Raw genomic sequence first — 21,456 nt, 5'->3', positions numbered from 1 at the left:
ACAATGCTATACCACATATTGCAGCTACAACAGCATGGCTTAGTTTCTCAAAGAGTGCTGAACTGTCTGCCTGTAGTCCAGACCTTTAACCAGCTGGAGACATCTGGCATATCATGAAATGAAAAAATACAATAAAGAAGCCAGAGGACTGTTGAGCAGCTAGAATCCTATATGAGACAAGTATGAGACAACATTCCTTTCAAATAGTCTAGCAGCTGGTCTCTTCAGTCCCAGATGTTTATGGACTGCTGTTAAAAGAAGAGGGGATGCTACACGGGCCTTGGCTTAATTTTTTTGAGACGTGTTACTGCAATCAAATTCAAAATGACTTTGATATGTTTTCTATGTTCTACTGTAAATACAATATAGGTTTATGAGATTTGAAAATCATAATATTTACATTTTACCCAGCATCCCAACTTTTTGGGAATTGGGGTTGTAAAAGTTAAACAGACACAGAACACATGGAGTTCATATCCCCAACATATAAAGTGAGACTGTAAATCGTGACAACACTCAGAGCAATATTACTCAGCACGCAGTTCTGTCAAGGTTGATTTAATATCTAAAGGGGATTTCCCTCTTTCTCTGGATTACTCAGCATCGCACAAAGCGAACCACAGCTAATTTCCACTGTAGTTTGGTTGCTTTAAAAGGGCATCCCACATCTATAAAACCAGTTCAAAAGTTTATAAATCTTCTTGGTCCACCTGTAAAACTTTTACAATATATAGGACAAGAAGTTCCATCAAAAATATTTAAGGAGCATATTTGCTCTAACTGGGCTCCTAAATAAACGTATATCAGTGTAAATACGAGCTTTTCCGTTGCTCACCTCCATCTTCCAGCGGCTGAGCCATTCTTCTCTCTGTCTCCTGCTGATATAGTATGGATCTCCAGCCTGAAAAGTTACTCTGGGGACTGGCCTTCTCCGCAGCCTTCCAGTCTCTCCCTGCATGTACACAAAAAGCTTGTTATATATTGCGTATACCATGAGAGTGATTGATTTAACCATGTAGAAAACATGCAAAATTGCTGCAGACACTTGTTTTCTCACCTCTCTGGGGGAGTCGCAGTTTCTGTCATCTGGCTCGTCTGCAGGGGAAAAAAAGTTACAGGAAATGGCTCATTTGTACAGGTTTAACGAGAGATTTAATGAGGATGTAAAGACGTGGTTTTCATCACTTTGCCCCAGTGTACTTATGTACAATTACCATTCCCTTAAAAGCTGCAACATGGAAGTTCTTTGAAAGGTAAAGTTTTAGATAAATGAATTACACAAAAGATAACATTTGTTGTTGTAAATAAACTGTTTAAAGTTTTTATACTGAAAGAAAATTAGCAGAACTTTTCCGAATGCTGTTCAATCTAAGGTAATAATCATATATGGGCAAAGAGCATTAAAGCTGTACCCTTATTCCTCTCCGCTGGCTCTTGTTTCCGACGCCCGCGCTTCTTGCGAGGGGAGGGTGAAGGCGCCGGCTCCTCAGGCGGAGTTGGGGGGGCGTTTGCACAGGGGTCAGAGGTTGCCATCTCCTGGGAAACACACAGTGCACAGTCTAGGTATGAGAAAACTGTTGAACGCCCTCGTCTACACCCATCAAAGGGTTCCACAGACATAATAATCATACACACACACACACACACACACACGTGCAAGCTCTATACCCACACATAAAACAAATGCCTAAAAACACACAGTCAAAGAGCTACTTCAAAACTGCACACACATATTAGTCTACAGAGGGCGTCTGCACAGGATCACTGTAATAAACACCCCCAGGTACCATTAAAACACACACAAACACACACACACACCTTTGAGGTGACGATGGGGGGGGGGGGGGGGGGGCTGTACTGATGTGAATAACAGTGCTAAATGATCCTAACTGCTCCTACAAGTTTAAATGTATATATATTTACAGATGCATGCCTAATATTAAGCACAAATTTAAAATGAATTTACACTGCAAAATATCAATATGGCAATACTCGTGAATTATGAACTCAAACAATCTTCTGCCTCTAGTTCAGGGGCTAATCCATTAGCTGACCAGCTTTAATAATGCTAAACCAGGGGACACAGCAGGGTTTTTTTTTTAATATGTGTGTGTTTGTGTGCTGCTAAAAGATTTTATAGATCGTTGGTTAAAAAGTGCAGAGCCAGAGGTGAATATCAAACTCAAATGCTACGCTAACTCTAGCTTACGCTAACAGGCATGCAAAAGCTGTAATGAGCGGCTGAGGTGGCCTGTAAAAGTCAGATAACGCAAAAAGGTGACTAAAAGGGCCTTGGGACACATTAAAATACTCCAGCACACACTTTTAACACTTGCAGTCAAACAGAAACAAGGTTGTAATCCAAAGTTACATTTCTGATGGCCTTACAGCATACATAATAGCTAAAATGTACTATTTTGCTTTAAATGTATGCTGTTGCCCTTTTGTAAAATAACAGTAAAGAGTTATCTACATTTATAGACCACCAGGTTCTTAGACTTAATGTGGGATCAAGCAGGGTCTCCAGACTCCATATAGTGACAGGGTAGCACTTTATATTTGTTTACAGAGTTAGAATCAAAACTAGAGTTATAAAAGTAAAAAAAAATGCTTTAAAGATTACTCATAATACTTCGTCAGCACTTATTAAAATTAAATCAAATGCTAAAGGGAGAACTATTCATAAATATAGTGTTTAATAGACTTAATTAATTACAACAAACACATCAAACTCACACTACATAAATCAAGCCAATCCACTAAAGTCAACCACTTTGGTCCAAGTGGTTGACTTTAGTGTGAAACTTGCTATTTGAAATAATACATTTGTGTATTACTATAAAAAGCATATTAAAAATTGTGGATCTACTGATAATAATACATTAGCTAAAATGAATTAAAAAGATGTGAACAAAACACGTGGTATGAATTAAACAAGCTGAAAATGATAAAAAATTAAATTAAATTAAAAAAAAGTTAGCACACCATTGTCTATCCTGTGAACCATGACGTGCCCTTGATGTGAGCACGTGGCCTTTAACATTTATCATTTTAACCCAAATATGAAATTAAAGCTGCATTAAACAATAAAGAAAACACTAAACCAGCTCCTAACTTTTAAGCAAACAACTGACTACTTACACATTCAGCAGAAACAGAGGAATCTGGGTTTGCAGTCATCTTTTTGGCCACATGTTGAATGCAAATTCATTTCAGCCCTGGTTTGGTCCACAGACTCTTGAGAAAAGTATCTGGATGTCTTTGGGTTGCTATAAGTGCTCGCCGTTCTTCAGCTACTTCGCCTCTCCGTCATTTAGCGCTACACAGAAAGTGTAAAGCCGGCTTGAGTCAGCTGGTTATACACTTCCTTTTGCAAGAGCAGGTGCACTGGTTAAGCTTCACTGAACCAATCCTACGACCTGATTGAAAAGCAATAGGTGGATATTGCTTAATGCAGCTTTAAAGATGTGCTGATATTTATATGATAGTTTATAGTGAAGAAAAAGGCCACAAATGCGCTGCAAGCAGGCATAAATGCATCGAAAAGCAAGCTATTTTTAGCACAGTGGAACTTTCACCTTTTCAAACAACTTCTCTTTGCACTTCCTCTTCTCTCCGAATCTATCGTCGCCTTGATCTTGACTGACAGACAGCCTGGAAAGTACCTGACTTTACTCTACAGCTGACAAACTTTAAACTGACTGTGTATACATTGCAGCAATCCAGCTAAGGGCAGCTTTTAGTTGGATGAAACGTTTGATTACACCCAAGAATAGGCTGAGCAGAGAACAGGATGTAACAAACAATAAAACAATGGTGCACCAAAATAATAGAATAAGCAATCACACTACAGCAAATTAATACATGCCAGCTGTGTTTATGTTTTACAGATGTACAGCCGAAGTAGCTGCATGTATTGTTGAAGTGTAAGATGTGAAAATAGGCAAATACCTTTTGTAGAAATCTGTGTTTTTCCTGTATATAAAAATTATAGAATCTACCAAAGAAACAGTAGGATTTTTCATTATGATTTGAAAGTACAATTTTGCTTATCAAATGGCCAGAAATAAAAAAAAATGTACAGACTTCTGATAAGACTAATTAAACTTAGTTATATGCAGACCAGTTGCGCTTATGTGCATCCCCCAACCCTACAAAAAGGCCCAATCCGAGCCAGTAAAAACCCTGGAAATGTGTACTGCAGGTATTTTTGCTTAAATTGAGCAATTAAGAGGAGAAATGTCAAAACTATGCACAAGTCACATCAAAGCACACCACCCAGATTTCCCCAATATTTTTGTTTTTAAGTCCCGCACCCTTCTGTTGTGAAAAATTGCAATACATACATCCATAGTTTGTGTTATCCTAGCTGCCAGATCATAAGATACAGTCAATATACACATTTAATACCAACACAGCTTGGCAACCAGATTGAAAGGGAGTCCTCACACACTGGGAATATACAACCTGAGGGCTATAACTACCCCACGACCTTCTCCATCTGACCCTGAGTGTGCAAAAAGCAAAACAAAATAACCTCCCAGAAATCAGTGCTCAGGAATCCCAAGGCAAGCCTGTACTGCTTTACATAACTAAAGACAAATTTCAGTGTTTTAAGTGTATGTCTATCATTTTTCATGTTAGCAGTGTTTTCATTGCAACCTATAAGTGGAGATGAGTGCAGCTATCGATTGTATGGCTTTTTTTTTTTCAGTACGATGCTCTAGAAACAAATTCTGTCCAGCCTTAAGTTTGATGCGTAATGAATTAGCTGCAAAATAGGCATTGAAATGAAAAGGAATCAGTAAATGTGGGTTGAACCATATATATAATTATTCTAGTATGGATCACAGAATTGCAATTTCAGTAAAGTTGGAAAGATTCAAAAACTCTATTAACGCTATTTGAATCTTCATACAGGTGCATGTTCATTATTTGAAAATTAAAATATACATTAATAAATGAAGACATTAAAAAAAGGCTTATCTCCTAAGAAGTCATCTGTAGCAGTCAATATACTCTGTTTTCATTGACAACAAATTAATTAAGTGTCCAATTACTAATCAGAAGCCGCATATACACAGAGCTTTTGCATGGAAAGAATGTAATACTGCTTAAAAGCCTAGCTACAATTTCTTAAATCACATTTTATACAGTAACTTTAAACAAATTAATGTGACCATATTTACTGAGTTTGCAATTGGGTGATACAACAGAACAAAGTAGCAAATCTACACAGAATGGCTGAATCTTATGGCAGGATCTTAAGAGAGCTGTGCATAGGCGAATGCCTGCAAACCTCAATAAAATAAAGCAACATAGCAAAGACACGCGGGCCAAAATTCCTCCACAGCAGATAAAGTAGACTGATAAAGTCATACTGAAAATAATGACTTAATTTGTTGCTGCTAAAGGTGGTTCTATAATCATGGGGGCGTACATAGTTTTTTTAATCAAGTATAAGTCAAGAATCCTCTGAAAACATTGTTTTACACAACTGTGCATGTTCTTGGGTTGTTGTTGTTTTTTTTTAAGTGTAGGCTTTGTTTTTCAATAATTTAAGCTCATACCCCTGTACTGTAACACACTCTCACAAGTTACATTCACGTCTTAAATGCTGTTGACCGTCTTTGGCACTTTACTGCAACCATTTGCATTACTGTCATACCTGCTACCGTTGGTCATTTCCACTACTGTCCATGTACAACTCACAAGCTGGTCTATCTACTTATTTATTTATCTATTTATTATCTTTCACATCTGCACTGCTGTATATAGGTTTCACTTTTAATATATATTTCCCCAAAATGTGTCCTTTATCTCTTTTAATTCTTAATTCTTCCTCACAGTCAGGTGACACAAAAATGCATTAGTGCCATTAATTTATGGCACTTTTTAGGATATCTGTGATAGATGTAGAGGTATAATGAACACAAACAAAATGACCACACTTTGTACCTGACATTGTTTCCCTTACTCATTATAATCAGGTAAAGTTTGAGTGTTTTCTGGCAGATTTTTTTTACTTTTATATGAGTTGATCATATTTATATGACTGCACATAGGAACTCAACACCACATGATCTTTTGCTTGCTATTTTAAATGTTGTGACCAAAATTGTCATTTTTATCCACCAACCACGTGTCATGATACTTTTTTGTCAGACATGCCAACCACAATCTGTTCGCAATCCATCTGTGACCTTTTTGTGGTCTGGATGCAAAACAGAAACACCAAAAGAAACCAAACGAAACTCCACATGCACCAAAAGTGAATCGAAAGGTCTGGTTGACATGCATAGTCTGACTGAGCTAAGAGCCAAGCAGTTTAAATAATTATAGTTTAGCATAACCTAAGATTGAATCTAGTTATTATAGTGCAAGGAGAGTTTCATTTTTTATAAAAAACTGAGGGGGATTTTCACGTTGAAGCACGTTAAATGTTGGGAAGTGTTCCAATATAACTCTGTAGTCCTACTGTCCTTCAAACTACTTTAATCTACAGTAACACACAGACATGCATAATAACCCACCAGCTGCTCCACACATGGTTGAAGCAGAGAGGAAGAAATGGGATCAAAATGAGGGAGGAAATAGGAGGAGGAGGGGGAATACTATCTTAACTTAGAAAAAAATACTGACCAGCGGGAAAACAAAGCAATGAAATGATGAAGGAAACAAAGACAAAGGCTAATTTAATCATCCATTAAACCATCATCATTACTCTAATATTATGTGTGTACAGGCGAGAGTGTGGTTACTTTTGATGGAAGAGAACAAGTGGAGAGAGAGAGAGAAGAAATTGAGGCTTTCTTGACCCATCTCTGCTCTATATAGTTACTGACAGCTCCACCCTGGAGATCCACACAATTCCTGGTCAGACTCCACGGTGTGATTGTGTATTTGTGCTTTTCATATTTGTATGTCCTGGTGGGGACTTTAACCTGAGTGCACACCAACCTTGGAGGACTTGTCTCACTACAGGGAGCATAAAGTAAAAAAGCATGAAGTAAGGAGAGCCTTCAAGAGAGTGAACACCAGGAAAGCAGCAGGACCAGACGGCATCCCAGGTCGTATCCTAAGAGACTGCGCATACCAGCTAGCTCCTGTGTTCACTGAGATATTCAACATCTCTTTATCTCAGTCGGTGATCCCCACATGCTTCAAAGAGTCCATCATTGTTCCTGTCCCGAAGAAACCCCACCCTGCTTCTCTCAATGACTATCGCCCTGTAGCCCTCACCTCAGTAGTGATGAAGTGCTTTGAACGCCTGGTCAGAGACTTCATCATTTCTTCACTACCAGACACACTGGACCCACTACAGTTCGCTTACCGTCCAAATCGTTCCACAGACGATGCCATCTCTCATCTCCTCCACACATCACTCACTCACTTGGACACTAGAAGGGGGAATTATGTTAAAATGCTCTTCATAGACTACAGCTCTGCATTTAACACCATAATTCCCTCCACACTCACCACCAAGCTGGAGCATCTGGGACTCAGCTCATCTATGTGTCAGTGGATCTCCAACTTCCTAACTGGCAGACCACAGGCAGTAAGGATGGGCGGACATGTCTCAGCCTCCACCACTCTCAGCACTGGAGCCCCCCAGGGGTGTGTTCTGAGCCCCCTGCTGTACTCTTTGTACACATATGACTGTGTGGCCACTACCAGCTCCACCACCATCATCAAGTTTGCTGACGACACCGTCGTGGTGGGCCTGATCTCTGATAACAACGAGACGGCCTACCTGAAGGAGATTAGGAATCTGGAGAACTGGTGCCAGAGGAACAACCTCCTTCTAAACGTCAGTAAGACAAAGGAGCTGATAGTGGACTTCAGCACTAAGCAGGAGAGGAACTACCAGACCCCCGTCATCAACGAGTGCCCAGTGGAGAGAGTGGACAGCTTCAAATACCTCGGAGTTCACATCACGCAGGACCTGTCATGGTCCTGTCACATCAACACCGTGGTGAAAAAGGCCCGACAGCGTCTCTACCACCTCAGACGCTTGAGAGACTTCCAACTGCCCTCCAAGGTGCTCAGGAACTTTTACTCGTGCACCATAGAGAGCATCCTGGCGGGAAACATCTTAACCTGGTTCGGGAACAGCACCATGCAGGACAGACGAGCTCTACAGAGGGTTGTGCGGTCAGCTGAGCGCACCATCCGCTCCGAGCTCCCTGACCTGCACTCAATCTACAGCAGGCGGTGCTGGACCAAGGCCAGGAAGATCGTGAAGGACCTCAGCCATCCCAACAACAGACTGTTCTCTCTGCTGAGGTCAGGAAAGCGATTCCGCTCCCTGAAGACCAACACAGAGAGACTGAGGAGGAGCTTCTTCCCGCAGGCGATACGGTCTCTCAATCACACCACCACACAGTACTGACCCACACATACATTTCTTACACACACACTGGACTTTCTGGACTTTGGTTTTGCACAACACTGGTCACTATATTCTTCATTTCCGGTTAATACTTGTACAGCTGCTGTTATTGTGTATATATTTATTTATATTTAGATTTCTTCATACATTCTTATATAGTTCTATATTGTGTATTGTGTATTTTGTTGTACAGTTATTTTATTTTCAACTTTAATTTATATATTTATCTTTATCTTATTCTTCCCAGTTAAATTTACCCTTCATTCTAATTTGTGTTGTACAGTTATTTCATTTTTAACCTTAATTTATATTTTATTCCTTCCTAGTTAAATTTACCCTTTTTAATTTTTCATATTTATTTCCTATCTTATTCATAGCCTTTTCCTTTTTTGTTTTCTTTAGGTCACGAGCAGTTGTCCAAGCATTTCACTACATATCGTACTGTGTATGACTGTGTACGTGACAAATAAAATTTGAATTTGAATTTAAAACTTCAGGGATGTGTGTAAATAGTCAATTTGATGATGATGCATTGTTTATCCATTGCAAGTCGGCCAAATAAATGCTAGCCTATACATCAGGGGTGGGCAACTCCAGGCCTTGAGAGCCGGTGTCCTGCAGGTTTTAGATGTATCCTTGATCCATCACAGCTGATTTAAATGGCTAAATTACCTCCTCAACATTTCTTGAAGTTCTCCAGAGGCCTGGTAATGAACTAATCATTTGATTCAGGTGTGTTGACCCAGGGTGATATTTAAACCTGCAGGACACCGGCTCTTGAGGCCTGGAGTTGCCCACCCCTTCTATACATAAAAGCTCTCCTATGTCTGCTTACGTTTCACATTACTAACAGAAAAAAGTAAAGCCCAGAGGACGAGCTGGCTCCAATAGATAACTTCAAGTTTAATCACAAGTTTTTAGATGAATTCTTATAGGGGCTACATTCCCATGCCAACTTATGCTGCACACCTACAGTAGGTTATGCACGAGATAAGACAGCAGCAAGTACAAAACCAGCTTAATGACCAGTCAGTTCTGTGGAAAAAGGCGTTACCATTGGTGGAAAAGCCTGTGGTCCTAAGTGCACAGTTAGAAGAGGGGTCTTTTTGAGGTAGTTTACAGTTTTGACTTTCTCTGACAAAAATTAATACGAGACAGCAATTCTTATAAGCAACTTTATTCCTTGCTATATTTTCCTGTTGGCTGCAAAGAAGGTTAAACTTGTTTTATAAGTGAAAACAGGGCACTTAAGCCTTTTACTTGCCGTCTTATATAAAATGTAGGTAAGTGGTTTGATGTTTGTATTTGTATTTGTTATTCTTTCAGCTTCTTTCACTTGTTCTTAGACCACTGCAACTGAAAGAACAACGCTAAAACTGCCTCACAAACAACCACACACACACACACACACACACACACACACACACACACACACACACACACACACACACACACACACATACATATACAACTTAATTGAACATGCAGTTGTAAATTATATATCAAAAAGGCTGTAATCCAAATCAGTCTGTTAACTTTGATACAGAGTAGGCATGTCTGTTGACTTTCTTTTCTCGTTTCAATAAACTTTATTTATAGAGCACTTTTCCAGTCTTACTAACTAAAGTGCACAGAGCACACATACTCTCACACACTTACAGACACACACACATGCATATAGTACTTTTAGTACTATATTTTTCCTCTCAGACACACACAGCTGATTTGTGTGCAGAAGCTTTGTTTGTTGGTTTCATTCTGAATTACATATTTAACATCTGTATTTTTCTAATGTTATACTTTTATCTTCCTTTGTAAAATTGTTCTACAGTTACTAGATCTGTACATGCAAGCCAAGATTAGGAATACCTGGGCTGATTTATGAATTGATAACCACCTTTATATAACCACTTAGCTTGATTGCTGAAGTTATTAAGAGAAGCCACAGAAGGAAAAGACATCCTGAATATGTATGTAGTACAGCACTGCAGTAGCGTTACACATTGTAGAAATATTTAATTAGGGTAATACAATAATAACATCTAGAATTAGGTTACACATTGTAGAAAAGTTTCTGTGCTGTCTGCTTGTTTTTCAGCCACAAAGCAAAGTTGGCAACATCGCCAGTTTGTAATGTTGCAACTCAGTCATTACATTGTGTATTTGTAGGGTAGTCGGTTAAAGAACTTCACTGGTGTTACTAAGATATTGCAACACCACCCGCTACTAGAAGATGTAGTGAGATGGAAACTAACAAGTTTTGAGGCAGTAGTGATGTAGGAATTGGGTTGCTCCATACACGCTGTACAAAATGCCTCACAGTTCAGGGACATTTAAAATATGATTTGATGATTTGTCAGTTATGTCTGTTTTCTTACTTTCAGACTGGTTGAGTAATCAGATTTTTTTTCCTCCTGTTTAAAGTAATTAAAGTTAAGCTTAAATATTCACTTGTGATCGTTAGTGTTAGGTTAAGGGAATGCTCAGTGTCAATAAGTAAACCCCACAGAGATTATGGAAATACATTTGTGTGTGAGTGTGTGACTGTGTGCCTGTGTCTGACAGGACCCACATTCATCCTGCTCGCTTTGTCAGGGCTCAGACATCAAAGCATGATCAGACCTGCTCTCCTGCACACATGCATATCCACAAACATACACACACGTTGGTTTTTCTATATTTATGAGGGCACTAACTGACAATCTAATCTATCCTAATCTTCAACCATCACAATGAACCATAACTACAACCCTTTGTGCGCTGAAACCAAATCCTAACCCACCTATTGCCTTATAAAATGTGAGGACCTGCCTAAATGACCTCACAACAAAGGTTTTTGGTCTGTGCAAGGATATCAACACACACACACACACACACACACACACACACACACACACACACACACACACACACACACACACACACACTCTCTTTCCTTCTGAGTAGTTCACTCAGTATTCCTCTTGTCTGGGGCTGTTTGATCAGCTATATTGACTTGCTGATTCTGCCACAGAGTTCAGTCGGTACAAAGACACACACACACACACAATACACACAAAGTAAGCAGTTAGAGAATGAATGCTGAGAGAAATATGACAGAGGGGAACTGCCAAAGACCTGAAGTCAGTGCTAGTGATGAAATATACCACACAGTGTAATTATTACAGTGCTAATGCAGCTCTGTAACACGAGTCACAGGTTATTTACTGCTGCACTAAGAGAGATTGGATGGATGCCAGCTCAAACTCAGAGTAAAGCTTGAAAAGGAGTAGTAAGGAACATAGTCACAATGGGTAAAAGTAAACGACAAATACAGCAGCAACATTCTCATAATAAATGTGGGTCCTGCTTTCCACCAGGCACTGTAAAATTAGCAGATTGTTTGACATATTTAAAGAAGTCATAGAAAATGTTTCCTTCTAAGTATCACTATTTTTCCTGATTGACAGACCCTTGAAATACACAGGGGTGGGTTGAAACCTCTTGTTTTGTTAAGTCACCTTTTTTCTAGTATTTGTGAACCCTCATAACTTCATAAGACATTAAATGTTCAGTCCTGAAAAACACATTTAAGTTCTGTTTAAAAACTGGGACTAAATAAATTTTACACCCACTCCAGGTGTCACAGTCTTAAACCAAAATGTTTTTATACAATAGTTTCTGAAACAAGTACTAGAAACAAGCACTGGTTCCCTGAAAATTTTAACCTGTTTTTTTATATATATATTTTGCTGGAGAAAAGTTCAAAAATTGCATTTTGAATAAAGGGTCACATTATTATATGAGGCTGGGTGGCTGTTAGTGCCTGACTTACCAAATGTACCATCATTTCATTCATGATTAAAAATTTTAAAATCCTGCCCTACTGGTGAACAGATAAAGTGCATGCTGAGGCTTTCCAAGTGGTTTAAATGTATTATAAGTTTATTACTGTAAGACAAAAATCACTGCCCCAACACTAACTCTGGTAAGTGTTATTAGGAAAAATCACTAATAACACATTTGCAAAATGACATCACCAAAAGGCATGCTGGGTAATGCTAACTAGCCAGGTAACTGTTGGGAAGAGGTTGGTGAAGCATTCAAGAACAGTGAAGACAGATGGAGGATGTAGAAGTGCAGAGAGTTAAATCTGCTGTTATATCTGCTCACAAGCACAGGTTACCAGGTAATGCAAAGTTAGCACAAGGTTTGGAAGAAATTGGAGTTGGTTTCATACCCACATCGAAGCGCTAACAAACTAGATATTTGTTGAAAAACAGCAAAGTGTCATTATATCTAAGCTAGAAGTACATCAGACAGGCTGTTAAGTTGCGACTCTATGTTACTGTCCAGGGTGCACCCACCTTGGACAGGTCACCCTGGACTTGCCCTGCCAAAGCTGGGACAGGCTCCAGCCCTGAATTGGATAAACACAGGAAAATGAATAGATGAATGAAAAAAAACCAGTGCTAATCATTTAAATGCCAAACATAATGTCTTTTTCTTGCAAAATGTGAGCACTCATCTTACAATGATCCAATAAAATATGATTTGGGACATTAAACTAACCTTAGTGATAACTGTTGGCTTGCATTTGGCAGAGGCTGGGAAAGATATCATAGGTGGAGGAGTGCGTTTGGATTTTAGGTGGCAAAAACTTTGCTCACAACTGTTGAGTCCTTTATCCTCCTCCTACTTCTTTTTTCTACAGCTCAGTATCAGTCAGTTTGTGCTTCTTACATTCAAGTCATGCCCACTTCTGAGCAATCCACCAACCTAAAGTCATATTTTTATGACTTCAACTGATGCTAGAGATTATCTAACTTCTGTTCCAGCCAGACTTTAAGTGGTATATGGAAAATGTGGGGGCTGGAGCCATGCTGACCAGAAATTGATGAGTGTATTAAACTGCCATTACATGTGGAGGACTGCGATGACTACATTTGCAAACAGTCAATGTGTAGGGGACTCCCCCTTTCAAAGATGCTGATTAAGAAAGAAGTCTCTCTCTGTAACACACTGAAGCAGAAAAAAGCAACCCACACAAGCTACTATGTCAGACACACTCAAATGTGACACTTAATGCAGTAAATGCGCCTCCAGATCAGTGTGTTTCTGTATGATATGATTTGACTACAGCTGATGCACGGAAGCTCGCAGGTATGAATGAATAAGAAGGAAAGTAGTGCATGCATGTTTAACAAACCTCTGCAGATTAGAGAGGGGAGTTTTTTTAATAGGTGAACAGATAATCAATCATTCTTCTGCAGTTTAAAGCACAAAACACCATCAGGCTTTAAGTACAGTACTCACAGGAAGCAGCTGTTTGCGTTTCCTGCTGGGACGACCCACTCTGCGCTTGTTGCGGGGGCTCGCCGGTGTCCCCTCCTCTGGACTGTCCTGGTCTGCACCATCTTCACTCTGTGAAATTACAGAGAACCCACATCAAACACTCAACGAAGGCTGTATGAAGTTATAATTGATGTCAGCAGTAAGACCGCATTAAAGCAACACTGACTAAGGGCAATGTGGCTAAGAAGCTCTTCAGGGCAGAAGTTGAAAAACAGGACGTAATGAGCACAGGGCACCATAGCAGTTGTTTCCTGGTTTTAAAAAAGCCACTATTCACAGATTCTATGTTTTTTTTCCCTTTAAAGAAAAAGGAAAAGAGATAAACACGCTACTGAAACAAGGAATTTAAAGTTTGACCATGTCCTGATTGAACAAAGCAGTTCTATATCTATAAATGAGCCCAATGTGAAAGCGAAAACCAGTAAATTACATGGTTGCAGACATGAACTCCAGCTGTGACGCAGACAGGATGTTGTACTACCAGACCTGCTCATGATTGATCTAAGCATGGACACAGAGCTCCAGAAAGCTGTTATACTAAGCCACTTTATTGCCATCTAACATTCACTGTGCTTGTTGTTTTTTAACTACATTTAGTAAGTAATTTTACTTATTCTGCTTTTTGAATTTATTAAACAACTTTTCTTTATAGTGCCACTTTATTGTTATATATTTAGCTTTTTTTTACATTGCATTTTGATGTGTTTTGTTCCAGAATTTACCCTTTGAGAGCCTTTATTTTAGTTACATTACTATTTAATCAATCTTTTGAGCAATTCTTACCATATGTAACTGTGTGTTGAGTCGTATTTTTTGTCATTCTGTTAACTTTTTCCAAATATTTAAGATATTCTGTCAGAGGTGTAGTTCTTTTAAGAGCTGCTCACCGAGATACTGCCATGAAGAGGTAGAAAAAACAAACAAATAACCACAAAGGGAGAATGTAGAAATAAAACTTCTATACATTCACTTTCCGCTTTTTATCAAGCTCACAAGAGGCACCAGTCTAACCAGAGATGCCGAGACCTCCCTCTCCCCAGGCATATCCTCGAGCTCTTTCAGGAGGAAACCAAACTAGGCAAGAGACATAATCTCTCTAGCGCGCCCTGAATCTGCACTGGGCTCTCCACCCAGATGAATATCTTAGAAACACCTAGGAGGCATGTAGTAAGTGTCGTGTTCACACGTCTGAATCATCTCAACTGGCTCCCTTTGATGTGAAGGAGCACCCTGAATATGAAAATGACCAAGCCCTAAAACCTCTAAAACTGAGCCCAGGCATCTGTTAAAGGAAGCTCTTTTCTGCTGTACCTCAAATTTTTGATTACTACCCACAAGTTCATTGAGACCTTTGCTTTAACACGCTGCTGCCTCTTTTGACCACAACAGACCAGTACAGCATCTACATGACAACAGGCCTGTCAGTCTCTCTATCTGCCCAGAAACTCAATACAAACCTCGAAACTAGGGCTGGGCGATATATCGAGTTTTTTAAAAATATCGATATATTTTTATACGAGATATAAGATGTGACCATATCCTTCATATCGATATATACGTTATAATTAGTTGTGGAGCCATAAGTTTGCCTCTCTTTCGTCCACTTTTGTCTCTACGCAACATTACTCGGCCTCGCCTCTCTTTCACTGAACACAACTCCCCCTCCTCCCCCATAGCTTCACCTGCAGGCAGCGACAATATGAACACGGCAAATCTCCGTTAACGAGTTACTGCACATCGCTCCGTGCGTGGGGCTGGACAGCGTCAACGTGTTAACGAGCTAACCATGCTAACGAGCTAACCACGCTAACGCCATGCAGCCCACAGGGGATGCACAGCCTAAAATCCTTTCATTTTCTCAAAAGTTGACAGCGCACCTTATGTATGAATTCTGGTTTTGCTTGATGATCGCGAACCGATTTTATGTGGAACACGGCGCTCATCAATCTGTCAAAAAAATGTTTTAGTACGACTTTGGTAAGCTACGGAGCTGCACCGCTTGATGGATTGTCCGAGGAGCCTCGCGTAGTAATACGCACTGTGCTTCAACGTAATATTACCATATTGTGTGTGTATAAGGACCATAAATGGCACCTGAAGCGGATTTCAAACTCCAGGCTGTCAGTCACGCAGTAGAAGTTGGGAACAGAGCAGCTGTGAAATCGGTCTATGTTATTATGCTCAGCGTCTTTTAGTTTACATTTTGACTGCACAATTGTGAGCTTTTTGTTATGGACAACAACAACATATTTTTCGTTTATTTATGGAGCATTATTATTTAATAAATACTCATAATTTATTTTTGAGTAGTTTTTTTCATGCACATCTATGCTGTATGTTAATAAAAGTGCCTGTGTGACATCTGGGACACAGCTTTGACTAAGAACTCTCTTTTTGTTCTTACTTTATGGCTTTAAAAAATATCGAGATATATATCTTATATCGCCATCCAGCTAAAAAATATCGAGATATGAATTTTGGGTCATATCGCCCAGCCCTACTCGAAACCTTCCCGATGTAAGCTGAAGGTCTTTACTCAATGAAGCTAGGCGGACTACAACATCTGCAAGATACAGAGACATGACTATGACCCCATCAAACCTGACACACCCCACTACTTGGCTGCACCTAAAATATCTGTCCATAAAAATTATGAACAGAAACAGTGACAAAAGGCAGCTCTAGAGGAGTCCAAAGCCCAACAGGAAAGAGTCTGACTTATTCCCAGCAATTCAAACAGAGCTCTAACTACAGTTATACTGAGATTTATTCCCTCGTAACAATGGGACTGATATTCCACTCCCAAACAGGACACCCCAAGAGATGTGGTCAAAGTCCACAAAACACATGTAGACTGGTTGGGAAAAATCCCATGCACTTTCAAATATCCTCAAGGGTGGAAATACAAAATATTTGTGATTTCAACAATAAAGAGGTTTCAACAGCTGAAGCCTTGTTTGTATGTGTCCCCCAACTGTTATTATGACCCAGCTCGGAGGTCGTAGCATTGAACAGTGATGTACCTTTGCCCCAGTTCAGCACATACTGTCACTGTATAGTCTACAGGCATCGAAATTGATGTCCTACACAAGTTCATTAGATCAATTTCACACTGTGTTTCTTGCAGAAAACAATGCAAAAATCCCAAAGCGTGTAGGCGCCTTTATCTGAACCAAAATCAATTAATTTAGGCTGTTGGTAGACTAGCAATGGTGTAATTTACAAAAATATAGGGAATAAAAATAGCTTGCTGCACCTGTGTGTGCTGGGTGTTAAAGGACACCACAGTGCTCTGTGTGACGATGAGCTGAAATGAAATTTGTCCACATTAATTTCTCTTTTTTTATATTACACCAAACAACACTTCTACAATGTCCTTATGGTGAAAATGTTGGCAGCTCAGTGGTGTGACAACAGTGGCTTTCCTCGGACTTAGGTATGCAATTTAACTTGGTATGAATTGCAACTTCAAAAAATCCCAATGATTCAAAATTGTGATACACGAAAGTGTGAAACAGTCATGCAGCGTGCTCCGAGAGGACAAAAAGACACCTCAGGCTATGGACAGCGAAACTCTGCTGTGATAAATGAAAAACAGATGGAGACATGCAACACATTCAGCGCTGAAATTACAAAATAATTATGTCACAATAAAGCGCACATTAACTTCTAAATGTCGTGAAGTTTCTTTAAAATAGGAAACCACAAATGTAATGTTTCTGTTAATCGAGATAAATGAGACAACATCGGGGACTGCTGAGGCACTTAAACTTTATGAGGCTATTTGCCACGACTAAATCAGTAAAACAAGTGAAAGAAGCCAATTTTATGATGAGATACATGGTGAAACTGTTATGTGGATTGTCACATCTGGATTCTTTTAGACTGGATATAGGTCCAGTGAACTGCGTTTGCTTGGAGTCTGTTGTTTGACAGTATTACTATAACAGGTATTTACAGATTCTATAAATTAAACATGCTGAATGTGATGGGGAAATAACAGCTTTGTTTATCTCATTAGTGTTACCTGTGTTTAGTCTGCCACACCTGTCTCCCATTAGTCTCCTAAGTGAATATACCTCCTTTTTTAACCGCTTTTTTACTCCTCAATGGCCAGAGGAGTTGTCTTGTGCTTTTCCCAGTCAAACTTTCAAGGCATGTTCCTCATTTTTCTAGTATAACTCACTGTTTTCCAGCTTTTGTTGCCTACTGATCCTTTTGTGTATAATGCTTTGAACTGCTTCACAGTCTTTGTCTGTCTTTGCCTGCTGCTACTGGACGGTTTGCCTCACTGCCTGTTTCTGGATTAAAGATTCAGACTGTGTGTCTTTATCTCTACTCTGCATTTTTCCTGAATTTGGGTCTTTCCCTGTGTAAAATATCATTATGGGAAACTGCCCAGGAAGAGATGTTCGAGAGGTCCAACTAAATGGTTTTGGTTTGGTTAGGCTTTAATCACACAGGCCAAAAGACCCTTGCAACCTCTGGCCACTACACTCAGAAAAATAAAGGTGCCAACTGGAACCAAAAGTGGTTCTTTAGACTGATGCCATAGAAGAACCTTATTTGGTGCCACAAAGAACCTTTCAAACAATGGTTCTTTAAAGAACCAGACATCTGAAGAACCATTTCAGAACCATAATTTTTCTGAGAGTAGGGAAAAATGTGTATTACAGGACTGATTGCTGGCGGCTGCTTGCCATGGCTAAGGGAAATCAGTCACAAAGAGGGCACTGCATCAAAAACCTTGTGATTGCTTTGGTTACTAGCAGATTGCTATGGAAGATGCAGACTTGTCTGCAAACATTAGCTAACTACTAAATTGGAAAAGTGCAACTCAAATCCGAGATGGAGAATGTTTGCTTTCAAAGGGAAATTTCTACCTCACCACTCTAGCAAACATTTCAAACATATCACCCATGTTTCTATCTCGTATGTATCTGGGAGTGTTCAAAAGGCAACAATTTTACTTTGAAGGCAGTTGGTTCTTTTACAGTTGCACTACTGCTTGGTGAGAAGTTTGCAGACAAGTCAACATCACCCATGCAAACTGCGGGCAAGCAAGAAAAGCAATCACAAGAAAGTTTTTGGTGGAGCACCTTACAGTGGGGGTAAATAATTATTTTATTCCCTGCTGAATTTGTAAATGTGCTTACTCACAAAGAAATGAACCCATTCATGACCTATCTTTAGCGTTCTGGTTGAGAGAAGGAGCTTCTCACTGGTCCCTCACTTTGATTAAGTTATCCTATACCTTTAGCAGAAAAAACAGCCACATCCATGCTTGATTCTGGGGATGGTGTTCTTTAGGTCATTTTTCTTCCTCCCAACACAGTGGGTCGAGTAGAGAATGGACGAGTGGAAGAATCTGATTCTGTAAGCATGTGGACTTTATAAACATAACAATTTCAGATTAGGACTATCTGTAATTGACTGTAATTTACGTGCCAGAATTCTGGCTGGGTTGTAGAGTATCAAATACAGGGAGTGCAGAATTATTAGGCAAATGAGTATTTTGTCCACATCATCCTCTTCATGCATGCTGTCTTACTCCAAGCTGTGTAGGCTCGAAAGCCTACTACCAATTAAGCATATTAGGTGATGTGCATCTCTGTAATGAGAAGGGGTGTGGTCTAGTGACATCAACACCCTATATCAGGTGTGCATAATTATTAGGCAACGTCCTTTCCTTTGGCAAAATGGGTCAAAAGAAGGACTTGACAGGCTCAGAAAAGTCAAAAATAGTGAGATATCTTGCAGAGGGATGCAGCAGTCTCAAAATTGCAAAGCTTCTGAAGCGTGATCATCGAACAATCAAGCGTTTCATTCAAAATAGTCAACAGGGTCGCAAGAAGCGTGTGGAAAAACCAAGGCGCAAAATAACTGCCCATGAACTGAGAAAAGTCAAGCGTGCAGCTGCCAAGATGCCACTTGCCACCAGTTTGGCCATATTTCAGAGCTGCAACATCACTGGAGTGCCCAAAAGCACAAGGTGTGCAATACTCAGAGACATGGCCAAGGTAAGAAAGGCTGAAAGACGACCACCACTGAACAAGACACACAAGCTGAAACGTCAAGACTGGGCCAAGAAATATCTCAAGACTGGTTTTTCTAAGGTTTTATGGACTGATGAAATGAGAGTGAGTCTTGATGGGCCAGATGGATGGGCCCGTGGCTGGATTGGTAAAGGGCAGAGAGCTCCAGTCCGACTCAGACGCCAGCAAGGTGGAGGTGGAGTACTGGTTTGGGCTGGTATCATCAAAGATGAGCTTGTGGGGCCTTTTCGGGTTGAGGATGGAGTCAAGCTCAACTCCCAGTCCTACTGCCAGTTTCTGGAAGACACCTTCTTCAAGCAGTGGTACAGGAAGAAGTCTGCATCCTTCAAGAAAACATGATTTCCATGCAGGACAATGCTCCATCACACGCGTCCAAGTACTCCACAGCGTGGCTGGCAAGAAAGGGTATAAAAGAAGAAAAACTAATGACATGGCCACCTTGTTCACCTGATCTGAACCCCATTGAGAACCTGTGGTCCATCATCAAATGTGAGATTTACAAGGAGGGAAAACAGTACACCTCTCTGAACAGTGTCTGGGAGGCTGTGGTTGCTGCTGCACGCAATGTTGATGGTGAACAGATCAAAACACTGACAGAATCCATGGATGGCAGGCTTTTGAGTGTCCTTGCAAAGAAAGGTGGCTATATTGGTCGCTGATTTGTTTTTGTTTTGTTTTTGAATGTCAGAAATGTATATTTGTGAATGTGGAGATGTTATATTGGTTTCACTGGTAAAAATAAATAATTGAAATGGGTATATATTTGTTTTTTGTTAAGTTGCCTAATAATTATGCACAGTAATAGTCACCTGCACACACAGATATCCCCCTAAAATAGCTAAAACTAAAAACAAACTAAAAGCTACTTCCAAAAACATTCAGCTTTGATATTGAGTTTTTTGGGTTCATTGAGAACATGGTTGTTGTTCAATAATAAAATTATTCCTCAAAAATGCAACTTGCCTAATAATTCTGCACTCCCTGTACTCACTCAGTGTAAATCAATGTATAACTTTTATGAAATGTGTTTTTTCTGGATTTTTTTGTTGATATTATATCCCTTTCCATTAAAATGAACCTACCAGGTAAACTAGATACTGTTCATATGTTTGTAAGTGAGCGAACTTTCAAATTCAGTTTGAATTATTATTATTATTATTTTAAAAACCAGTTTGTTTCTAAATATAGCTCTGTTAGGAGTTTCTTTTAGTTTTATTTTAAGTTAAACTTTATTTATATAGTGCCAATTGATAACAATGGTCTCATAAAGGTGCTTTATATAGTAAGGTAAAGACTCTATAATAGTTAGAGAGAAATCCCCCAAATCAGACATTTGGCTGTGACCATAGTTCTCCTGTTTGTTCTTATTTTCTTACATTGATTATACAAACTCGTATCACCCATTAAAAGATTATAATTGGACCCTCACCTGTTTCTATCTCTCCTGGGCAGCTGGGAGTGTTGTGTTTGGATTCCCTTCCTTCCCTGCCTCCCTGCATTTTTGGAGGTATTTGATAACCTTTTGGACAATAATGGAGTCGTTCTCTTTTCTTACATGATCCCAATGCAAAGTGTGACTTGCTCAGAAGCAGAGGTTGCACCAAAGTTTTCAATGAACCCAAGAAGACATATGAGAGAGCCAAACAAAATAAGATGCACCTGCTCCAACTTTAA

General features: G+C 39.6%; 1 protein-coding gene across 9 annotated transcripts in view; it reads right to left on the bottom strand.

Annotated features, from left to right (window-relative positions):
- LOC146652529 (DNA (cytosine-5)-methyltransferase 3A-like) overlaps nt 1–21,456 on the bottom strand; it is a 98,623-nt gene that overhangs the window by 51,780 nt on the left and 25,387 nt on the right. For 6 of the 9 annotated variants that reach the window (XM_085381940.1, XM_085381942.1, XM_085381943.1 and 3 more), the window contains exons 3-6: nt 13,688–13,795; nt 1,413–1,536; nt 1,058–1,095; nt 836–952 (exon numbers count right to left, since the gene is read on the bottom strand). In XM_085381940.1, coding sequence (XP_085238066.1) covers nt 836–952; nt 1,058–1,095; nt 1,413–1,536; nt 13,688–13,795 — 387 coding nt within the window. The remainder of the gene's footprint in view (nt 1–835; nt 953–1,057; nt 1,096–1,412; nt 1,537–13,687; nt 13,796–21,456) is intronic. The other 3 variants (XM_085381946.1, XM_085381947.1, XM_085381948.1) reach the window with 1 other exon arrangement.

This window comes from Rhamphochromis longiceps, linkage group LG15, assembly GCF_057381845.1.
Source record: "Rhamphochromis longiceps isolate RC_006_pf linkage group LG15, R_longiceps_female_GT1.1, whole genome shotgun sequence".
Classification (NCBI taxonomy): Eukaryota; Metazoa; Chordata; class Actinopteri; order Cichliformes; family Cichlidae; genus Rhamphochromis; species Rhamphochromis longiceps.
This window is presented reverse-complemented; position numbering and strand designations above follow the sequence as displayed.